General features: G+C 36.5%; 1 protein-coding gene across 1 annotated transcript in view; it reads left to right on the top strand.

Annotated features, from left to right (window-relative positions):
• Positions 1–23,773, top strand: part of PIK3C3 (phosphatidylinositol 3-kinase catalytic subunit type 3) — a 187,483-nt gene that overhangs the window by 122,645 nt on the left and 41,065 nt on the right. The window contains exon 22 of the mRNA XM_036767859.1: positions 14,227–14,395. Coding sequence (XP_036623754.1) covers positions 14,227–14,395 — 169 coding nt within the window. The remainder of the gene's footprint in view (positions 1–14,226; positions 14,396–23,773) is intronic.

Raw genomic sequence — 23,773 nt, forward strand, 5'->3', positions numbered from 1 at the left:
TGTCATGTATAACTTCGCATTGAATTAATTTATGCTCTATTCAGGTCGTGGAGAAGAATTTTGACCAATGGAATGAATCATAAGAAAGAAGAAACAGAACCAAAAAAAAAAAAACAACAACAAAAAAAAAAAAACCCAAAACCAAAAACAAAAGAGAAGCAGAAAAGGCGAGCATGTAGTGTGCCTCAGTCTGTATTCAAACTTCGCAGTTCTTTCTCTGAATGAAGATAGCATTCTCCATCGTGAGTCCCCTGGATTTGTCCTTGCCCCTTTAGGTTGCTGAGAGAAGCGCAGTATGTCAGGGTTGGTCCTCACGGAATCCACATATCTGTGGCTGTGCACAACGTTCTCCTGGCTCTGCTCCGCTCACTCAGCATTATGTCGTGTAGGTTTTTCCAGGTTGTTATGAAGTCTGCATCCTCCCCATTTCTTATGGCACAATAGTATTCCATCACCTTCATATACCACAGCTTGTTCAGCCATTCCCCAATTGATGGGCATCCCTTTGCTTTCCAATTCTTGGCTACCACAAAGAGAGCTGCTATAAATATTCTTGTACATATGGGTCCTTTTCCCGCTTGCGTGATTTCTTTGGGATACAACCCTAGAAGTGGTATTACTGGGTCAAAGGGTATGAACATTTCTATAGCCCTTTGGGCATAGTTCCACACCGCCCTCCAAAATGGCTGGATCAGCTCGCAACTCCACCAGCAATGCAACAATGTTCCAATTTCCCCACATCCTTTCCAGCATTTATCATTCTCCTGATTTGTTATTTTAGCCAATCTGACAGGAGAGATGTGGTATCTAAGAGTTGTTTTGATTTGCATTTCTCTAATCAGCAGCGATCCAGAGCATTTTTCCATATGCCTGTAGATAGCTTTAATTTCTTCCTCTGAAAACTGCCTGTTCATATCCTTTGACCATTTCTCAATTGGGGAATGTTTCTTGCCACTTTTATGCGAGATAATTTACCCCATTCTATCTCTCCCTATCTCCCTCTGTCAATATATTCCTCTCTCATCCCTTAATTTTATTTTATTTCTTTTAGATATCTTCCCTTCATCTTCAACTCACCCTGTGCCTGCTCGCTCTCTCTCTCTCTCTCTCTCTCTCTCTCTCTCTCTCTCTCTATATATATATATACACACACATACATATATACATACATACACACTCACATATGCATATATATACATAAACATATACATATATGTGTGTGTGTGTATACATATATATATATATATATATATATATATATATATATATATATATATATGCATATTCCCTTCAGTTACCCTAATACTGAGGTCTCATGAATCATACATGTCATCTTTCCATGTAGGAATGTAAACAAAACAGTTCAGCTTTAATAAGTCCCTTGCAATTTCTTTTTCTTGTTCTTTTTCTTGATTACCTTTTCATTTTCTCTTGATTCTTGTGTTTGAAAGTCAAATTTTCTATTCAGCTCTGGTCTTTAAACTGTGAAAGCTTGAAAGTCCATATTTTGCCTTGGAGCATGATACTCAGTTTTTCTGGGTAGGTGATTCTTGGTTTTAATCCTAGCTCCACTGACCTCTGGAATATCGTATTCCAAGGCCTTCTATCTCTTAGTGTAGAAGCTGCTAGATCTTAGGTTAGTCTGATTGTGTTTCCATAATACTCAAATTGTTTCTTTCTGGCTGCTTGCAATATTTTCTCCTTGATCTGGGAGCTCTGGAATTTGGCGACAATATACCTAGGAGATTTCTTTTTGGGATCTATTTGAGGAGGCGATCGGTGGATTCTTTCAATTTCTATTTTGCCCTGTGGCTCTAGAATAACAGGGCAGTTCTCCTTGATAATTTCTTGAAAGATTATATCTAGGCTCTTTTTTTGATCATGACTTTCAGGGTAGTCCAGTAATTTTTAAATTATCTCTCCTGGATCTATTTTCCACGTCAGTGGTTTTTCCAATGAATATTTCACATTGTCTTCCATTTTTTCATTCCTTTGGTTCTGTTTTATAATATCTTGATTTCTCATCAAGTCACTAACTTCCACTTGCTCCAATCTAATTTTTAAGGTAGTATTTTCTTCAGTGGTTTTTTGGACTTCCTTTCCCATTTGGCTAATTCTGCCTTTCAAGGCATTCTTCTCCTCATTGGCTTTTTGGAGCTCTTTTGCCACTTGGGTTAGTCTGTTTTTTAAGGTGTTGTATTCTTCAGTGTATTTTTCAGCATTTTTTTGGGTCTCCTTTAGCAAGTCATTGACTTGTTTTTCATGGTTTTCTCGCATCCTTCTCATTTCTCTTCCCAATTTTTCCTCTACTTCTCTAACTTGCTTTTCCAAATCTTTTTTGAGCTCTTCATGGCCTGAGACAAGTTCATGTTTTTCTTGGAGGTGCTTGTTGTAGGCTCTTTGACTTTGTTGACTTCTTCTGGCTGTATGTTTTGGTCTTCTTTGTGACCAAAGTAAGATTCCAAAGTCTGAGACTAAATCTGTGTGCGTTTTCGCTGCCTGGCCATATTCCCAACCGACTAATTTGACCCTTGAGTTTTTCAGCAGGGTATGACTGCTTGTAGACTAAAGAGTTCTATGTTCCACGCTTGGGGGGGGATGCTCCAGCTCTGCCACACCAGCAGTCCTCCTTCCCCAAGAACCACCAGCCTGGACCTGACTCAGATCTTAAGCAGGCCCTGCACTCCTGCTCTGATCCTCCACTTAATTCCTCCCTCCAGGTGGGCCTGAGGCTGGAAGCAACTGCAGGTGTAGTTCTGTAGGTGCCCCACCTCTGCTGCCGCTAGGGCAGTGGCTAAACTGTGAACTCTTATCACCCTGTCCCCAGCAGCTTTTCCCACTAACCTTCTCTGTTGTCTTTGGTGTTTGTGGGTTGAGAAGTCTGGTAACTGCCTCAGCTCACTGATTTAGGGCGCTACGGCCCGCTCCACCTGGCTCCCCGTCTGGTTGGTCCTGCCGCCACTCACGCTGGGCTCTGCTCCCCTCCTGCTCCCAGCTCTTTGTGTGATAGACCTTACCCAGAGACCGTCCAGGCCATCTTGGCTAGAGCCCTGCTTCCCTCCACTATTTTGTGGCTTCTGTAGTTCTAGAATTGGTTTAGAGCCATTTTTTATAGGTTTTTGGAGGGACTTGGCGGGGAGCTCACGCTAGTCCCCACTTTCCAGTCGCCATCTTGGCTCTGCTCCCCAGTTCTACTTTTTAAGAAGTTGTTTTCTTCAGAGAATTTTTGTACCTCCTTTTCCGTTTGTCAATTCTACTTTTTAAGAAGTTGTTTTCTTCAGTGAATTTTTGTATAGCTTTCCATTTTTTGTGCTTTCTTTTTTTATCAAGCTGTTGACTGTTTTTTTCATGATTCTCTTGCATTCCTTACATTTCTTTTCCCAATTTTTTATTCTGCTTTTCTTATTTGGCTTTTTAAGCTCTTTCAGGAATTCTTTTGGGGCTTGAGATCAATTCATATTTTCCTTTGAAGTACATGTAGCCGTATTGACATAGTTGTCCTCGTTTAAGTTTGTGCCTCCCTGTCAGTGTAGTTACTTTCTGTGTTCATGTTTTTTTTGGCTTTTTTTTTGCTTATTTTTCCAGCCTTTCATGACTTTTCACTTTATGTTAAAATTGGGCTCTGCTCCTAGACAGGGCAGTATCCCAATCTTCTTGTGCCATGACCCAGAGCCTTGCTGTTCTCTTGCTCTAGACCTCAGGGCCTTGCTGCTGATTTGCCCCTGGGGGTTTCATTGCTGGCTCTCTGAAGTGCAGCCTGCACCAAACCACTCTCCTCTCCCATTCAGTGAGGCAGAGCTTTCTCCAAGGTTTCCTGGGCTGAAAAACTGATTCTCTGCTCCAGATTTGGTTTTGAGGCATTATTTCAGGGTTGTTTGAAAGGCAATTTGGGAGGTCTCTGGCAAATTTCTGACTCACTCTTTTATCTAGGCTCTGGAAGTCCCTCACTATCTTTAACTCCAGATTCCTAATCTCTCTATCACTGTAGAATGTTAGTGCATTGTCCCCATTCACCTAGACTTACAACCTAGGTGTCACTCAGTTCCTCATAAACACTCCCACCCCCAACTCCTGGCTCCCCAGTATCCAGTCTGTTGCCAAGGCCTGTCGATTTTCTCTTTGTAATAGCTCTTTCATATTCTCCTTTCTTACATTCTCTGCCACTGCCATTACCATAATGCAGGCATTCATCACCTCACACCTGAACTATCGCTGCTGCTTAGGATACCTGGCATAAGTCTCTCTCCATCTCTCCCCACTTCAGTCCATCCTCCACTCAAATACAGAGTGATACCCTCCCCCACCTTTCCAGTCTTTTATATTCGCGCCCCCCCCACCCCCACCCCATACACACACAAACACACTCTGTGATTCAGTGACACTGGCTTCTTTGCTGTTTTTCAAGGAAGACATTCTGTCTCCTAACTATCTATTTTCATTGACTGTCCCCTGTGCCCAGAATGCTCTCCTTCTTTATCTTTCCCTCTTGGCTTCAGATGTTGTTGTTGTTTAGTTGTTAGTCATGTCTGTCTTTATGTGACCCCATGGAATATATGGGGTTTTCTTGGCAAAGGTACTGGAGTAGTTTGCCGTTTCCTTCTCCAGTGTGTCCCCATTTTATAGATGAGGAACTGAGGCAAGCAGGAGTTAAGTGATTTGCCAGGTGATTTGCCCAGGGTCGCACAACTTGTAAGTATTAGAGGCTGGATTTGAATTCAGATCTTCCTCACTCCAGGCCCAGTGCTCTATCCACTGCACTAGTTTAATTAATGTGATGTCCTGGATTCAGTGGCTTCATTCAGTTCTCAACTAAAATTTGTCCTTCCCATAGGAAGCCTTTTCTAATCCTTAATTCTAGTGCCTTCCATTTGTTTGGGCATAAGTTTTTTCATGTTGTCTTCCTATTAACTGTGAACTTGCTAGAAATTGGGACTATCTTTGGTCTTTTTTTGTATCCCCAGTGCTTACCACAGTGTCTAATACATGGTAGTCTCTTAATACTTTACTGACTGACTGAAAGATGGAAAGAATAATTGATATTTACAGTTAAGTATGAGAGGTAGGCTTTGAACCCAGGTCTTCTTGACTCTAGGTCCATTAGTCTAGCAGTTACAAAGCATAGAAGTGAAAGCATGTCTAATCTTAACTTTGACATCTGGCTCTTAGTTTATAAAAATCAGACTACATTGTTAATGCCTGCTTGGCATTCTAATAGTGTGGAAAGCTCATAAGGAGACCAAATGTATACAAATGAAACAAATAGAACTTAGCATTTGAACCTCTCTTGTGGACTTATTATTTTGTATTACATACTAGACAATACTCGACAATAAGGATTACCTTGTTATAGCTAAATTTTGCATTCCTTTAGCTCCTACCCCTCCTCCACACATAGGAGGCACTTAATATATGTCTGCAGAATTGACTTGAACTAGAGAAAATAAGCTACTAGATTATGTGGTACAGACTACAAACACTATTAAAGGAAATGGAAAGTTCAATTTGGATTTGCATAGTCATAAAAGAGTTGATGATGATGAAATTGAACTTCCTTGAAAGACATATAGGATTTATATTTGCAACAAATGAGGTGACTAGCTCAGTTATGAAAGTGGAATAAGCATAATTCCCAGATTGATGAGTTTTAAACTTTGTGTAAACAATGAATTTATCTAGCAAAGTGAGTTTTTAAAATTCTACCATCAAAAATAAAACCTTCACTGTTAGATGTCATCAGTTTCAAGTTAGCTTTCGCTTCAAGTTATCTGTGTGCTAAGCTATTTTGAACTAAATTTTAGAAATTTCTCGTTCTCTTATGCAAGTAACAGAAAAATTAACTAGCACTTCTTATTCCCTTTGTATTGAAGATCTGCTTCAAGAGGATGTAATTACAGTCACCAGAGTTACTTTGTTTTATGCACACTTTAGCTCTTGACTGTTCAAGGTGATGGATTTGAATAAGACCAAACCCCCCAAACTTCTTAATTAAATATGTTTTCAACTTCATGAAGTATATTTTTAAAGCCCTATTAGTTTCATTTAGAGAAATTGACTTTTAATAAGACATTCTCTTTGGTATGTATGAAGACAAATTTTCTTGAAACGTAAGTCTCTTTACAAATACAGACTCTGAACTTGCAAAGCTTAATAGTTGTTCCATTATCAAAATCTGATTCTTTTATGTCTTATAATTAAGCAGTAATCCTGAACTTTGTGGATATTGTTATAAGAAATCAGACTGTGGTGGAATGGGAATTTAGTATTCCTAGCTTGGAGCCAGCGATGAATTATCAACTTCTGAATTCCAGTAAAGGATGCATTGGCTGCACTGAGTTAGTTGGGTATTTGTAGTGAATTTCTCAGACTTCAAAATGCATTAACTCAAACCATTAGGGTACCATTTAATGCATGAGAACAGTTAGCTTTACTTTTAGAGAATAAACATTCAAATCATAACTTTTGTGTTTAAAGTTAGAATTATGTATATAATGTTATCCTCCCTAACCTAAGTACAAGTGGATGTGGGAGAAGTTTCAAAAAGCATTTGACAAATTTCCATGCTGAAGACTGTTGTTACTACTTTTTTGTTATTAATAGTAATGTTTCAATGAATTTGGGTTTGTGTTTTTTCATAGGTAATGCATATGACAGAAAATAAAAGGTCCAGGGATAAATTGAAATTTCTCTGAATGGAAGGGTCTAAACAATAATAATTCCAGAGATTGCTGTTGGGAGAAACTTCCATTCCTCTTCAAAGTCTGCACGCTGTGTCTGTAATTAGTTTTTGCTTAATATATTTTGAAGCAACCCTTTTAATACAGGCTCTTTTCTCTCTCCTTAATCCCCTTCCCCCTATACTTATTCCCTGTAAAATTCCCTCCCATGTGTCAACCTTTTCCATAGATTTGGAATTTCATTTAACTTATTGATTCTTTTTTTTCCTTTTAATTATTTAATTCTTCCTTTCCTTTTTCATTTAGCTGTTTAATTCAAAAGCTCTCTTTTCTTCCCCTCTTACTTCTTTTTATTAGGTTATTTTTTTCTCCTGTGTCTTTTTCTAAGAAAGATTTCTTTTCTTTGTTGTTTTCATTAGTTCTTATGCTTTCTTTATTTTGAAATTTTATATTCATTGTCTGTATACTTATGTTTTTAGTTTCTTTTTTTCAATTAAAGCTTCTGAATTATCAGGTTTGAACTCCCTCTTCTATTTAAATTCTGTATTATTGCTGTTGTGTATCTTGACCCATTATTCCTTTTTTGTGTTGTGTGTCAGTCTTAGAAGTCTGTCAGTTCATGAAGGAAGTAATGAGAATAGAAGCATTGCCCCATAATGGAAATTACCCTGTCCCAAATCAGGTGGCCCATTCCTGTCCCCTGCTTTCTCCTTCCTGTTTTCTATGAAATCTCTTCTCTAGGTCCACATCTTCCCACTCTTCTGGTTGCTCATTGCCCCTAAGATATATAATTTACCTTTTTCTGAAGTGAGGCATACTACTCTTAGGAAGTGGTTTCCCTGTGTACCAACTCCCCCCAGATTAAATCCATTGTAAGATACTCATCTCCTATTACAGACATATACCTCTTCCACCATGAGACCTTTCCTTTCCTTTCCACCATTTTGGTACCTTCCTTCTACTATTTCTCTCATTTTTTAAAAATATTTTTTTCTCTTATTTTTAATTTAGCCATAACATAGTACAATAAGAAGATGATTGTATATGAAACTGCAAATCTACTGTACACAATATGCCACTCCTTTAAAATATACAACAAAATTTTAATGTAAATTTCTCCCCCCCCACCTGCCCTAGAGATGGCTATTATTAGCTTCAAATAGGGGTAGGGGGGTGTGTGTGTGTGTGTGTGTGTGTGTGTGTGTGTGTGTGTGTATGTGTAAGAAATTACTCTGAACATTCCTATATTTATCATTTCTCTCTTTGGATACAGATGGTGTCTGCTATAGTCAATTTGAATATTTATAACAGTCAAAATAATTTATTTACTCAAAGTTGTTCTTAAAACAATATTGCTGTTACTGTATACAGCGTTCTCTTGGTTCTTCTCATTTCACTCTTCATTATTTCATGAAAGTCTAGTGTTGCAATTTCATGGTGTGTTGTGGGGGTCGTCTAGAAAGAATTCAGACCATCTTCGATCCAAGCAAAGTCATTTACTGAGAGTGACGCCTCTTGGGAAGCAGGCTGGGTTCCAAGAGGAAGAAAACAGCAGTTTAGTGAAAGCATGACAGATTTTTGTAGGTCAAAGGATGCAATTATATAGCAATATATGAATATTAAAAAGGCAGGGGGGGTTTGTCAAGGGATTAGGCAATAGAGGAGAGGTCCTAGCCTCAATGGAATTGCGGGTGTAATCCACACAGAAAAACCCTTTTTGATACTATAATAAGCCTCTCTAAATTGTAAGTTCACCTAAAGGATAGCTTTTGCTATTATTGTGCAGGCACCTACTTAGGGAAAGTCTCTTCTATTGTTTTGGGGTCTACTTCCTGCTTGGGCATCCTGGTGGTGCTATTTTCTGATTGGCTGACTATTGTGGTCCTGTCTGAAATTAGATAGATGCGGTTGTGGTTCAGTGCATGGACATACCTGCTGTTTCTGTGAGAAATATGATAATTAGATCTGGGGATCAGTGGCTAGCTAGAGGCAGTGGCTAGTATTCTATTACATGGACATGCCTGTTGCTCTGGTGAGGCATATTTTGGAGTATTGGGTCTGGGGGCCCTGTGGTGTGGTTAGAGCCAGATTGTGTGATCAAATCAGGAAATGCCTGCTATTCAGTGAGGCCCATAAGGAAGTTAGAACATTGGGGCTGGGGTCACTTTTATTAGGATTCCATCACTAGGAAGCAGTGAAAAAAAGTGTACAGGTATGAGGTTTAGTAGTACCAGATTTTAAACTGTATTATAAGGCAGAAATTACAAAACTGGCTAGCTAAGACATAGGTAGATCAGTGGAATAGAGTAGACATACAATTTACAGCAACAAATAAACATAATAACATTGTATTTAACAAATGTAAAGACCTAAGATTTTGGGTTAAGAATTCATTGTTTGGTAAAAAGTGCTCAGAAAACTGTGAAGTGGTATGGCAGAAACTGGGCATGGACCAGTATCTCACATCATTTACCAAGATAAAGTCAAAATGGATACATGACCTAGATAAAAAGGGAGATTTTACAAGAAAATTAGAACATGGAACATATTACTTATTAGATTTATGCATAGGTGAACAATTTATGAATAAATAAAAGGTAGAGAGCAAAATTAGGTTTAAATGAATAATTTCTCCCATTTTCTTGTAGTACTTTTTCTTATTGAGAGACCACAGGAATCATCTTCCTTTTGTTGTTCTCTTACAGATTTTATCAGTGTATATCCCACACTCCCCATTATGCAGTTGATTGATTGAAATACTGTTTAATTTACTTTCAGAAACTAAATATACTCAAATCAAAACTTTTGTGTATAAATTAGAATTACGTATATAGTATCATGATGCCTGTAGGACAGTCACCTAGATAGTAAAGGACATAAAATCATGCCATTTGAGGATCATTTAAAAGAACTCTATTCTTAACCAAAGTCTTGGGGCTTGGGGGCTGAGAGGGGTGGGGGCAGGAAGGTGGCACTAGCTAGACATGATACTGAGCTTCAAGTATTTGAAGGCCTATCGCTTTCAAATTGCACTTGTTCTACTTAACTCCATAGGACAGAACTTGAAACAATGAGTGGAAGTTGTATAGAGGCAAATATAGACCTGACATAAGGAAAATTTCATAATACTTAAAACAGGCTATCTCAGAAGGTGACCCTTTGTTAGGTTTGCTGCAAAGAAGACTCTTAGCTTATGAAAATAATCTTCAACTCTGAGATTCTGTGATTTTGTAATTATTATTCTAGCAGGGGGCCTCAAGGGCACACGTGGCCTTCAAGGTCTTTGGGTGGGGCCTTTTGACCAAGTCCAAGTTTTACGGAACAAATCCTTTAAGGAGATTAGTTCTGTAAAGTTTAGATTCAGTCAAAGGGCTGCACTTGAGGAGCTAGAGGGCCACATGTGTCTGTGAGGCTGCAGGTTCCCCACCCCTAGTGGCTTCTCAGTTTTACTAGTAAGTGATAGAACAAGAGTCAGAAGCTAGATCTTCAAGCTTCTAAGTCACTGCTCTTATATACTAGGCTGCAAAGGACTCACGGGTCACCATGGCCTACTTCTGTAGAAATTGGCCTATTACATTGCTGTAGCCAGAAGGACCAGTAGTGCTGGAAATGATTAGGAAGGATGTTTAAAGTGTTTTTGGTCACTGCTTTAAGAAGAATATGGAACTAGTCAAAAAACTACATTGATCAAAGGAATAATCTGTGAGGCAGCGAGATGGCATAGTAGGTAGATTGTTGAATGTGGAGTCAGGAAGACCAGAGTTCCAATCCTGACTCAGACACTTAACCAGCTGTAACAAAGAACAATGCCTGGAACATTAGGAGAGGTATATTTAGGTCAAATAGCTCGAAGTGTACCATTTTATGTAGTTGATATTAAATTTGTTATAGTGATTAGTACAAGAGTGTGGTATATACTGAAACCATTCAGGTTATGGCTTAGATAAATGAATGCATGGTAAACTCATAGCAAATTAAGTTTGGTGCTGCTATGTTCCTAGCAGTTTTAAGAAGGGCAACAGATATTTCTCACAAAACATTGACATTGCGAAACCGAATACTGGTTTGGTGGACCCTTTAAGTGTAGCCAACTATGCTAATTCTTATGTTCTTATAAGGATCAAAGCCTGTTTTCCCTTTGCTATGTATGCTCTAAGCTATTTATAAGTAATTATCATATTATCCCACTTCAACATTGGCATTTACTATACATAGTTATTTTAATTTGTGTATTTTTAAAACAATTCTTCCAAGGCTTTGATCATTTTGTTCTCCATATTTTAAGAAAAATGTTTTTAAATTGGAGCTAATCCAGGGAAAAACAACAGATATAATTTTCAGAATTGGAAAATTGTTCCTAAGAAGAACAGTTACAACAGTTGGGATTAATTTATCTAAAGAAATGGTGAGTTGATAACTAGCTTTAAGCATTTAGTGATTGTCATAATGAGGTCCCTTCCCAGCTGGTTTTCTTCTTCATAGCGAACAGAAACTGATACGTATTTTAAGTTTCCATGCCTCTGCTTTGGGATTATTTCGTTCCCTAGCTTCTCTCTTTCCTTACCAACTTCCACTTGAACCCCAGATGTGAGATCATAAATCTGTGTTCCTGTAGCCTCTGCTAAATTGGTCTTTTTTGAGACTAGTATCAGTATTTAAAAAGTTGGTAAGTATCCTACAACATGGCTTCTGTAGAGTATAGAATGCAACTTCTCATATGGGCTTATTGATCTTATTTAATTTTCAGTGTTATGTTCTCTTTGCGTTCAGTAAGCGCTGTAGTTGGGAAATGGGCTGTTCTGGGTAATCACTCTTCATATAACATGCATACTATTTAATTTGAAAGAAATAGAATGAAATAAAGTTTGATGAACATTTAAACTTTAATAAGTAGAGTATTTTCAAGACATTGAGGATAGAAATATGAAAAACAACATATCTACCTTTGCAAAAAGTATTTTACAAAGACTTACGATCATAAATGTAAATGCCATGCTGATAAATTGATAAAGTAATGCTTTGTAAAGATTTTCATTTAATATGATTCTATATACCAGAATTTAAGATCAGGAGATAACTAGATTGCCTACCCATGAAAAATTCATTCATTTAGAGTTTACTGTGTGCTAAGCATTGAACTAAGCACTAGCAGTATAAATAGAAAAGGCTAGATAGTCCATGCTTTCAGAGAGTTTATACTTCAGTTGAAGGTTGCAACACATTCAAGAATCAGCTCCAAGGCAAATGGAAAGGCTTGGAAGTCCAAGAAGTTCAAGATCAGTGCAGATAGCTTAGGGGTCCTTAGGTTCTTGTAGGTCAGATAATAGTGCCAAAGGTCTGCAGAGTTAAAAGCAGAGTATAGGCCAAAGCCTGGTGGGCTTCCATCTTTCCAAAAGGAATAATGTTGATGAATGCCATCTTATCTAGCAGTATGAGCAGTTAAACAACTCAGATCGATTCTGGGGCCCTTGGTGGGGCATAGTTCCCAGGGGGGCCCTTTTTTAATAGGATTCTTGTGATGTTGATATGTATTTTTATGCATGTGTTAAAGATAATTCACTGGATTTGAGGCATTCACTTAACCATGTCCTTAAGTGATTCATCTTAGAATTTTCCCAGGAATTGAAGTCATATTATTGACTTGAGGTTTGTAGACTCTGTTCTTTTCATTAAGAAAAAATATATTTGCTGTTTTCCAGTTTTCTTGTATTCCTCTGACTTTCTGTGATCTCTCAGTTATTACTGATAATGACTTGTTAGATGCATGTATCTCTTCTTTGAGTGCTTGGGCATGTAGTTCTTCTGGACCAGTGCATTGAAATAATTAAGAAAAGCTAAGGCTCTTTCTCTGTGGCCCCTCTTATATTGGGTATTAACTTCCTGTTAGCCATTTTTATCCTAACATTTCCAGTGCTAAGGTTATCCTTCTTGGCAGAAAAAACAGAACCAATATAAAGATTGAACAGTTTTACCGTCTCCCTATTGGTTGTTAACATCATCCTATGCTACCCAAAACAGAGGCCCAGCCCCTGCTTTGGTTATTATTCTCCCAATCTAGGGACAGGGAAGGGGCTAAACTGTTGATTTCTTTTAATTGTCAGGTAAAGAAACATTCTCTAGCAAAGCAGTTCATTCTTTCTGTGCAACTTATAGTCTTCGAGAGTTGCCCAGAATGTTAGAATCAGAAAGACCTGGATTTGAATCCTGCTCCGAAAACTTGCTGGGAGACTGTTTGCAATTCATTTAATTTTTATAATCTTTTGTTTCCTCATATGCAAAATAGGAATAATATCTGAAGTAACTGCCTCAAGGGGCTGTGAGGCTCAAATGGGATAATGCTTGTAAAGTACTTTACAAATTTTAAAGTCACACACGCACATTTACTTACACACATATGCATGCATATATATATATGTCAACTATCGTTGTTGTTGTTGTTGTTGTTATTATTATTATTATTATTCACTTTAGGCAGCTCTGATTGTTAGGATGTTTTTCCTGACATCAAACCTTGATTTGCCTCTTTTCACTTTTACTTATTGTTTCTGGTTCTGCCCTCAATAGACAAATGGAATAAGTCTAATCTATTGTTCACATGAAAGCCTTTAAGATACTTGAAGATAACTCTCTGTTCCCCTACCCCTTTGAAAAAAATCCCAGGCTACATAAATATGCCCATTTGTTTCATCAAATCCTCATATGGCATGGACTCAAGACACTTCACCATTCTAGGTGCCATACTCTAAACACTCTGCAGCTTATCATTGTTCTTCTTAAACTGTGATGCCCAGGACTGAATGCAATACTTCAGATGAGTTCCGATGAGTGCAGAGTACAGTGGGGCTCTCAGCTCCCTCCTTTTGGAAGCTGTGCCATATCATAATGCAGCCCAAGAGCGCATTGGTTTTTTTTGGGTGCCATATCACATTGCTCACTCATCAAGCTTGCAGTCCACCAAAAATTCCAGAAAAAACACTTGCTGTCACTCTAGAAATGTCTCGGTAGAGAATTGTCAGAGTGATTATATATCTGAAAGAGATCATTTATAAAGAAAAAATGAAAGAAAAGTTAAAGGAACAATGGGTTACTCAGCATGGAGAAGAGTTATTTGAGAGATGATTTAATAAAATATCTTCTTGTATTTGAAGTTGTAATGACATTCTCTCTTTCTGTTGGAGATTGAATCAGAATAAATTTAATCTACACCTTAAGAGATTTGTTACATAAAAAGAATGAAATCCCAGCTATGTTTTAAATATTGGGCTAGGTTATTGACTTTGTCTCAAAAATAAAAGTATTCACTTATCTCATATGGTGTAATTGTGGCCTTGAAAGGTTGGGGGTATTGACTGAAGAAGTTTTGAAGATCATTCATGACCTCATGATTTTTAGTAATATATTTTATGTACTTTATCATGAGCTAGTAAGCCTTACAAAAAAAAAAGATATGAATTCTATTTAGATAGATAGTTCTGAGAGTATGAATTAAGCTTCTAATTTTTAATTTTGAAGAACTGAATAGAAACAAATATTCTCTCTTCTCCAAATGTAGGCAAACTCTTCCACATAGACTTTGGATATATTTTGGGTCGAGATCCGAAGCCTCTCCCTCCTCCAATGAAGCTGAATAAAGAAATGGTGGAAGGCATGGGAGGAACACAGAGTGAGCAGTATCAAGAGTTCCGTAAACAGTGTTATACAGCTTTTCTCCACCTGCGAAGGTAAAATTGGAATTAGCTACATGCTTTTGATGGTTTTGGAAATCTCATATCCATATTACATGATGTGTAAGATGATCTCCTTCAATATGGAGGTGCAGGCAATGTCTTACACGCACAGTCTTCTGTCTTCTTTATATGTCCTTACTTTTCCAGAATGACATGGGAGACAATATTTCTTATTATCTCATTGGAAGGTGTTTGAATAATAATATGCAGAACACTGGATTTGGAGTCAAAACACCTGATTCCAAACATGGCTTTACTTTGTATTTCCAGCAAGACTTTGAAAAACTCACTTCTTGAAATCTCTGGGCCCAACTTTCACAAATTCTCAAAGTTGGAAGAAACCTTAGGTATCATCTAGTCTAATACATTCCTGACTGTGAATCACCCTCTGTAATATCTCTAACTAGTGTTCATCCATCCTTCATTTACAGAGCTCTGTTGAAGGAAAAACCTAGGCAGCCCATTCTATTTTTAAATAGTTTTAGTTGTTAAGAGATTTTTCTTTACATAAAGGTTGAAGTTTCTTCTTTATAACTTTGACACTAATTCTGTCCTCTGGCTTCAATTCCTCCTAATTCTCCACCCTGTGTATGAGCCAGACATCTAGTCCCTCTTGCATGTAAGAGCCCCACAAATACCTGAAAACATATCATGACCCCCTGTACCTTCTTATCCAGACTAAACATATCCTGTTCCATTAACCAATTCTTATATGTCATAATTTTTAGACTGTTGACCATTGTGCTTGCACTTATGCTTTCAGTGGCCTTCTTAAAACGTAGTACTTAGAGCTGAGCACACATAAGGTCTAAACGGGAGACAGAGCAAGTCATACCTCCCTAGCTCTAGACACTATTCCTCTTAATATGGCCCAAGATTTTACTAGTTTTTTCTTCTGTTGTATGACATTGTTGACTCATGTGTTGCTTATAAGCCACTAAATACCCAGATCTTTTTCAGATATACTATTTCTTATTAAAATCTCTTTCAATTAAATTCAGTAAATATTCATTAAGTACCTGTTGTGTACCAGACACTGAGCTAAGCACAGGGGATGCAAAAGTAAAAATGAGAGTCTTTGTCTTGGAGCTTACGTTTTACTTTTTAGATCCTGACTTTGTCATGCACTTTGTTAGCTATACCTTCAGGCTTTGTACCGTTTTCAGACTTCATAAGCATGTTATGTATGCATTTATCAAGATCGTTGATAAAAACCTTCTACGACATAGAGCCAAGCACAGACCCTGCTGCATTCTACTAGAGATCTCCTTCAAAGCTGTCATTAAATCATTAATGTCTTTTTGAGTTTTGTCATTAAACCACTTCCAGATCCTCCTGATTATGCTGTTATCTTTCCCCATCTCTCCAGCATTTCTATATAGATAGCATGAGGCTATTTCAAATACTTTGGCAAAACCTAGGCAAAGGATATCTACAGTAGTCCCTGTCTACCAGTTTTATAACACTTTGCAAAAAGGAAATGAGGTTATTCTATAGTAGCCTTATCTTAGCTTATATTTGCTTTCCATAATTGCCACTAATTTTTCTAAATGTTAATAACCATGGTTTTTAGTAAATCATTCCAGGCTGGATATGATAGTGAATCCCAACAATTTCTGCTAATGGGCAGAACCAGCCTGGGGGATTGCTTGAGCTTGGGATCTGTGAACTTCATTTGGGCTAAGCCTGATCCAGTATCCTTACTAAACCCAACACAAATATAGTAAGCCCCGGAAAAAGGGCAACCAGGCTGCCTACGGAGGGGCAAACTGGCCCAGGTGGGAAATGAAGCTGGTCGAGGTTTCCATACCTATCATTAGTAGGATCCAACCCTTGAGTGGCCATTGTACTTCCAGCCTGGGCAAGGTAGAGAGGCCTACTCTGAAGAAACAAACAAAGACACTAGAATTTAGCCAGGGATTGTGTTATAATACAACACCTTTTTTTTTCTTTTTTGAAAACTAGGTTAATCACTCCCCTTCTTCATTCTTTTAATACGTTTGCTCTCCATTATCTCTTAGATCACTGACAGTGGCTCAACAGTCATATCTGCCAGTTAGTTATTTTGCTAGGGCTGATCATAACTCCCTAGGGCCAATTAACTAAGAATCTTCCTACAGGTAGACATTGACTTATTTATACCTACTGTTTGGCTTCAGTCATTTAACCAGTTCTGAATTTGCTTAAGTGAAAGTCTGACAACTTCTACCATGTTGGGAGGGCTTTGAGTTAAAATCACAACAACAGACTATACCTATTGTACAGGAAGAAATCTAGCTAAGAACAGAAAGACTACACCAATAAGATACTTCATTAATTCTGCGTCCATGAAAATGCTTAAGAAAAATGTAAAATGCCCCTCAGCCCTTGCCAGACTCTTCCTCTTCCTCAGTGGTGTTGAAGTAGTAGTGGTTAGAGACGAGACAATAATATTAGTAATCACAAGTTTTAGATTGTTTATAAATATTATTGTTGTAATCTAAATGAGAGCTCTATATCTAGTGACCATCAAATCTATGTACTACTGGAAGAACTGAACGTCAGTGTTTTCATTTGTTTGTACAATAACTGAATCTAGAAGACAAAAGGAAGTTGCAATGAAAGGCAACGATGTCTCTTAGTTTCTCCTCAAATAGACAAATTGGCAGAGTTGATTTTTTGTTATATGCCCAAAAGCAATAAAAAACATCATTTCATGGAGCACTTGGTTATCTTGCTGTGCAATGCTCACGGTGAACATAAGCAAGGAGATTAACCTAAGGATAATTATGGTTTATATACTAACATCTGTTACAGACAATAAAGAGGTAGACAGATCCTATTAAAATTTTGACAAGATCCTCCAAACCAAGACAACGTGTGCATTGATATTTGGTGACTTGAATGCAAAGAATTGGTGGTAGTCTGAACTGATGGGAGGCATGACCACATCAGTAAAATGATCAGCTTTTGAATTATTGCTATACTTATGTGTGTGTATATAGTTATACACATGTATATATCTCCAAATATACATATACACACATACATATGCATATGCACATACATATATATACATACACATACGTCTCCAGATACACAAAGCTCAAAACAAAATGGGGGTCATAATAGCACCTATTGCAGACTTGTTATGAGGATAAAATGAGATAACAAGTTCTTAACAAACCTTAAAGTGCTATAAAACATTAGCTATTATTATTATCATAATTTTGCCTTGACTTTCCCTCCTTTTTGAAATACTTTGTTTCTTGTAGTTTTCTATAGTCTGAATGTTTCATATGAAAATAAAAGTTTTAAAGTGTAATTCTTATATTTGTAAAGTGTTTTTTTTAATCAGCTGTCAAATCAAAAGAATAGCTGTTACCAGGGAATTATATGACTGAGAAAGGAGATAAGTAATATTAAAGTATATCTTAGTTTACAGTGCTACTCTGCTTTTGCTTTTACCTATTCTGTTCTTTTGGAGATAAATCCAAAGCTATATTTTAATTATGGATCCCTACCTTACCATTTCCTATTCTTACCTGATATGTCAGTGTTTTTCCTTACCCTAAGATCTTTAATTCAACTTGATTATTATTCCTAGTTTGCACATTTGTGTCTAACCATATGAGGCTAGACAAATCTGAGAAATTTTTTTCTGGATTTTTAAAAATTTTGTCTTTTATGATTTTCCAAACATGATACATTATAGTTATAGTCTGTAGCATCTAGCTTGGTATATAGGCACATTTTCCCCCCTCCTTATTATCCCTTTTCATTTTAAAACCTTTTGATTAGCTACAAATGACTTTATGAAAATTTTATTTTCACCATTCCTCAGTAGATATACTGTATCCCTAACCAAGAGTGCATTATTCCTATTTCCTTGTTTGTAAAATTAGGGATTAGACAAGGTGGTCATCAGGGTTCCTTCTACCTTTAAATTCCATGAAAGAAGAAGGCATCCAACTCTGGAGGATATGATTGCCAAGCCTCACAGAAAGAGGAGCAAGCCCAGGTAGAAGTGAAGCAGGCATGACTTCTGCAGACTGAGATCGGCATACTGGCATCCCTTTAAATAAATTCCAGGCATTATCCTTTTTTAAAACTGGGAAGGACAGAGGGAACCAAGCTAAAAGATCTGTTCCCTGTAATCATTCCTTTGTTCATAACTATTTACTGGGAGATCTATGGGGAATCCTTTTCTTACTTCAATTGGCTTCCTCTTTTGCTATCTAATAAAAAAGCACTTACCTTATTTGAAGTGATATTAATCACTTATTTTTAACCTGGTTGTGCCCTCATCATCTTCATCTCTGCCTCTTCTGCCATTGTTCTGAGGTCAAGGTCTTGCATGAACCAAAAGAGATCATGATGCATAGTTTTGTCTCCTGTTTTAACACCTTGGTCTTTTTTAGAAAGAAGTAGTTGATTTGTCATTAACCCTCAGTTCCTTTCCCAGTGTCATTGTGCCTCATGTCTTCCTCCAAGTTTGTTATTTAGGGTTGATTGTTACTACATCATCAGAAAGTAATCAGAATGTTTGCTTAAATAAAGGGCATGTAACTCTAATGACAGGACCATTTGCCTCTGACTCTCTTTTCAAGTTAACTATACAAATGAATATCTGGTCTTAGCCTCGCCTCTTACAAGTAAGATTTGTATTATCAGGGGAAAAGTACAATAAAGTAGCACATTAGATAGACTTGGCGTTCTCATTAGGATTAACCACAGGTAAAAATCATGCACTCTCTGCCAAAGTTTTTTAAAGTATGTATTATTTGAGGCATGTCTATGGAACAGGTGTATAAAAACTTATGCTACTATTAATCATGTTTTATGTTTTCCATAAATAAATCTTCATTTTATAACCCTGTCCATATGGCACATTTCACAAACTCTTTATTTTGCAAAATACTGCCTTATTTGTTCTTAGAGGGGCTAAGTATATTAGTGTTACTTTGTAGGTCTCCTAAGAAAGTGAGTAGATCGATGTTCTTTGGATTTGCTGATGCAGAAGCACTTAACACATATGAAAGTTCTTTAATGAATATATGGGTTTTTTAATAAATGAAACACTGCAGAAAACTATATTGAAAAGTAGTGATCTCTGAAAAGAGGTAGACAATAACATAGCTAGAGAGACATCAAAGGTACTCTTTCTAACTGAAAACAGAAACAAACTAGTGCCATAGGAGCTGTCATTGATTATGGATTGATAGCAATTAAGCAGGGTGAGAAAACAAAAAAGTTATTGAGAACTCAGTTAACACCTCCAACTACTGAACATAATCATGAAGGTAACCTTAGTAGTCCACACTTTAAGATAGTATGGAGTTTATTACAGAAAATTGCTTCTTTTATATTTAATGTTAGAATTGCAGTATTATTTACATTACTCCTTCCAGGTATGTTGATAGAAACATTTGCCCTTTAAAATCTTAGACTATCTATCATGTCATATTGTAGTTCTGTCTTTTAGACATTATGTTTAGAATATAGTTGAATATTAATCTGATAATTCAGTACAGAATAAATATGTGAATTATTTGATTGTCAATTATTCAGAACTATAAAACAGTGAGCCCACTTTGTTCTTTTTCAATTTACATTTTTAATGTGCTTAACAGATGTGCTTTTGTAAATCTAGAAAAAATAAATTGGTTCTATTCTAACCGTAACTTTTTTCCTTGTAAATTTTCTTAATATTTATTGACAATATTCAGAAAGTTGTCAAGAGAATTGTAAGATAGTAGATTGTGAATTGTAAGGGGTCTTACTGCTCATCAAGTCCAACATTCCAGATTTTATAGATGAGGAAACTTGAGCCCTGAATGGATAAGTAACTTGCCCAGGTCAAACAATGAGTTAGTAGCAAAACAGGGATTCATATTCAATTCCTGTGACTCCCAAGTTCAGTTCTTGGTACTTAGCACCATGCAGCCTCCCAAATGAGATAATACATTTGTATAGCAGGGTTTTGAAAAATAATGTGTACCTGTAGTATGCAAATATGTTAGATGGAAAACATTGCAGGGGAGTATTGGAACTTGATGGAGTTGTTCATGGACTTCCTTCATTGGAAGTGCAAATACATAAATGCCTCACCTAGAAACTGAAAGAAAACTCTGTTCAGTTAAAAAAAAAATCCTAACCTTACATTGTCCAATTGATACTATGACCAGAATTATTGGGACGTTTAACTTCTTTGGACTTGTATGCTTTTAAAATTTCCTTTTATCTTTTTTGAACAAATGAAATGATGCTTATTTTATTTGAAATGGTATTGGACTATTGTAATTCACCGGGCTTATTAGTTTAGGATAAATCAGAACATAAGGTAGAATCTTCTTAGATCATAATATAGGTAAATTCCACTTTCGAAAACCAGTCGTTATAAAGGAGGTAAGTGAGATGATCGTTCAGATTATCATTATTAAATTCTTTTCATTTTAAATGTGATCAGAAGCATTCCTAATTAAATATTTATTGATCACTGTTGTTTGACATATCCAATAGAATGAGGAAATTCAAACTGGCAGATTCTACTGCCAAGTAAATGTAAAGCATCTCTGGAATTAAAGTCATTCAACAGGAAAATAGTTTGTTGTTTCTCAATTGTTTAGTCATATCTGAGTCTTTATGAATTCTTGGACCACAGCATGCCAGGCCCTTCTGTCCTTCAGTATTGCTTGAAGACTTTCCAAGTTCATATTCATTGTTTTCCTGACACTATTTATCCATCTCATCACAACATCAGGGCCTTTTCCAGTGAATCCTGTCCTCTCCTTATGTGCCTCATCAGGCAGCCATTTTGCTTTCTTGCTCTTCTTTTTCTTTGGAATGTTTTTTGTTGTTGCCTCCTATACAATATTGTGAACTTCTGTCCGTAGTTCTTCAGGCACTCTTATCTACCAGATCTAATTCCTTAAATCTAGTCATCACTTCCACCTCATATTCATAAGGATTATTATTTAGGTCATACCTATGTGGTCTGATAGTCTTCTCTACTTTCTTCAATTTAAGTCTGAATTTTGCAATAAGTTCATGATCTGAGCACAGTCAGCCCCAGGTGTTGTTTTAACTATATAGAGTTTAAGGTAGAGTTTCTCACCTTTGGCTGCCAAGTATATAATCATTCTGATTTCAATATTGACTGTCTTGTGATGTATATTTGTAGAGTTGTCTTTTGGATTGAGGCCTAGAGGTGTTGCATGACTTGATAAAGGTCATTTAGGTTCTGGGTATTACAGGCTGGAATAGAACACACATCTTCTGATTTTTGAGTTGGTGTTTTTTGAATATACCAGTGTGTCAGAGAGGAAATTATTTAAAAAACTTAGGGGGGAAAAAGACAGTATTAATCATTCAAAAATGCCAAACAAGAATGCATTCACAACTAACAATCCAAAACCTTCATCTCTCATCTCTGTAAAATATTTTTTTAATGTGGTTTTCACCGAGGATATTCTTTATGAAGACATATAAAGGGAGCTCTCAAAAATGATTTTATACTGCAGCCCTCATCTTTATTCAAAGAATTGACTGAACTAAGTAGAGAAAATATGATTCTGATATGTTTATTATTTATTACAAAGAGCATTTGACATGGTAGAGCAATTATAGATTTAGGGCTTCACCTATACAGTGAATATGTTAAAATCGTAAAAAAATCATATGAATGTCAAAGAACTTTGTTCAGCTATCTTCTGAATATCACTGTCAAGCAAGGTATAAAACAAGATGTGTAACAAAGATGTTAACAAGCATCATGGAGAATGCCCTTCACATAGTCCAAATAAAAGAGTCATTCCTTTTAAAGATGAAGTTCTCCAAATTTTCTTTGTACATAGTATGCTCTTTACATCAAGCCCCAGAACAATACAGGGCCTCTTCAGTGAGATCCATGGTCATTAGAGAGAAATAGGCTTCTTAACCTATACAAGAAAAAAGCTAGGTAGATGAAAACACATGCGCGCGTACATGCGCGCGCACACACACACACTCATACATAGAGTATAACTTGGACAAGATATGTTTATTCTTTCACTCTACATTAAATGTGTTTATTGAACAAACTAATTGCTGACATATGATTATTAAGAAAGGAATTTTAAACATATACAAGGTGTCCCAAATTAGTTTTAATAAATTAATTTTATTGCCAGATAAGAAGTTTTTATATACTTCTTGGGAATAAGTCTTTTTATCAGCTAAATGCTTATAAATCAATGATTTATACATAAGTGGATTTCTGCATTGACTCATGTAGGAAAGAATTTTTGAAGAGAATTAGGAGCCTTTTAAAAGGATCTTTATTCCAACTTTTTTTTTTTACACAAACTCACTTGAATTTAATTGGACATTAGTGTTAGAAGGGATATGCTAACATCTGGGTGGGATGCAGAATATAGCTAAAACATGCCAAATTCTGCCCTCAAAAGGTGAAAGCTCTTTGTCCAATAGTACAATATGTCCTACACAAATAACTATTATTAAAAAAAAAGGTGAGATCATATGTTTGAGGTACTTTGGGCTAGAGAGGTTAATTCCTTGTCCATAGTCGAACAGCTAGTTAGTATTAGAACCAGGACTAGAAACCAGATTTTCTAAATTCAGTGCTTTTTCCTTTTGTGTTTAAAATGTGGATATCACATACTTCCTCAAGGAACCAGTTTCTGAGAAAACCACCATCATCAACTAAGTGACCACACCAAATTTCAAATAGCTAGTTTCCCTTTCAGCATTGCTACAACATGCCTAACAAAATATTGCATTTCTAAAAATGAGCATAATGGACTGAGAATTAACTTTAAAAAATGCAGCAAGGGTAATAAATGTGTGTCTATGTATACACATACGTACTACTACTCTTCCTTGATAGACAAAGCTATATGTATGTGTCCTTGTGCCTATCAAGCTTTGTCTATCAAAGGTTAGAGGTATGATTTTTTTTCAATTAGCAAAATCTTTTATGTAAATTTCATCCTAAAATGTTTAGAAAATGAAGGAAAAAAGAAAAAGATGGTAAAAACTCCTATTCATGTAAATATAAATTACCTGTTATACTGAGTTCCTCAGTGGAGCGTCTGAAAGGGTATTTTCCCTGTCCTCTTCATTTTTTAAAATATGCCTGAGATAAGGATTAAATTCAATACAAAAACATCCATTTAATAACTATACACTAACTTAAAAAAAACACAACTATAGTTAATGATGAAAGACAGTGTGACCAACAGATTCACTGGGGATTGCACTGGTGACTGGACCAGTAAATGGAAAGTGCAGGTTAATGCTGACAGATGTAAAAGCATTAAGTCAAAGGGCAGTGAACCAAAATAGAAAGTACATATTAAATGGAGCAGCCATGCAGCATCCTGTCCAGAAAAA

Source organism: Trichosurus vulpecula, chromosome 1 (assembly GCF_011100635.1).
Source record: "Trichosurus vulpecula isolate mTriVul1 chromosome 1, mTriVul1.pri, whole genome shotgun sequence".
NCBI lineage: Eukaryota > Metazoa > Chordata > Mammalia > Diprotodontia > Phalangeridae > Trichosurus > Trichosurus vulpecula.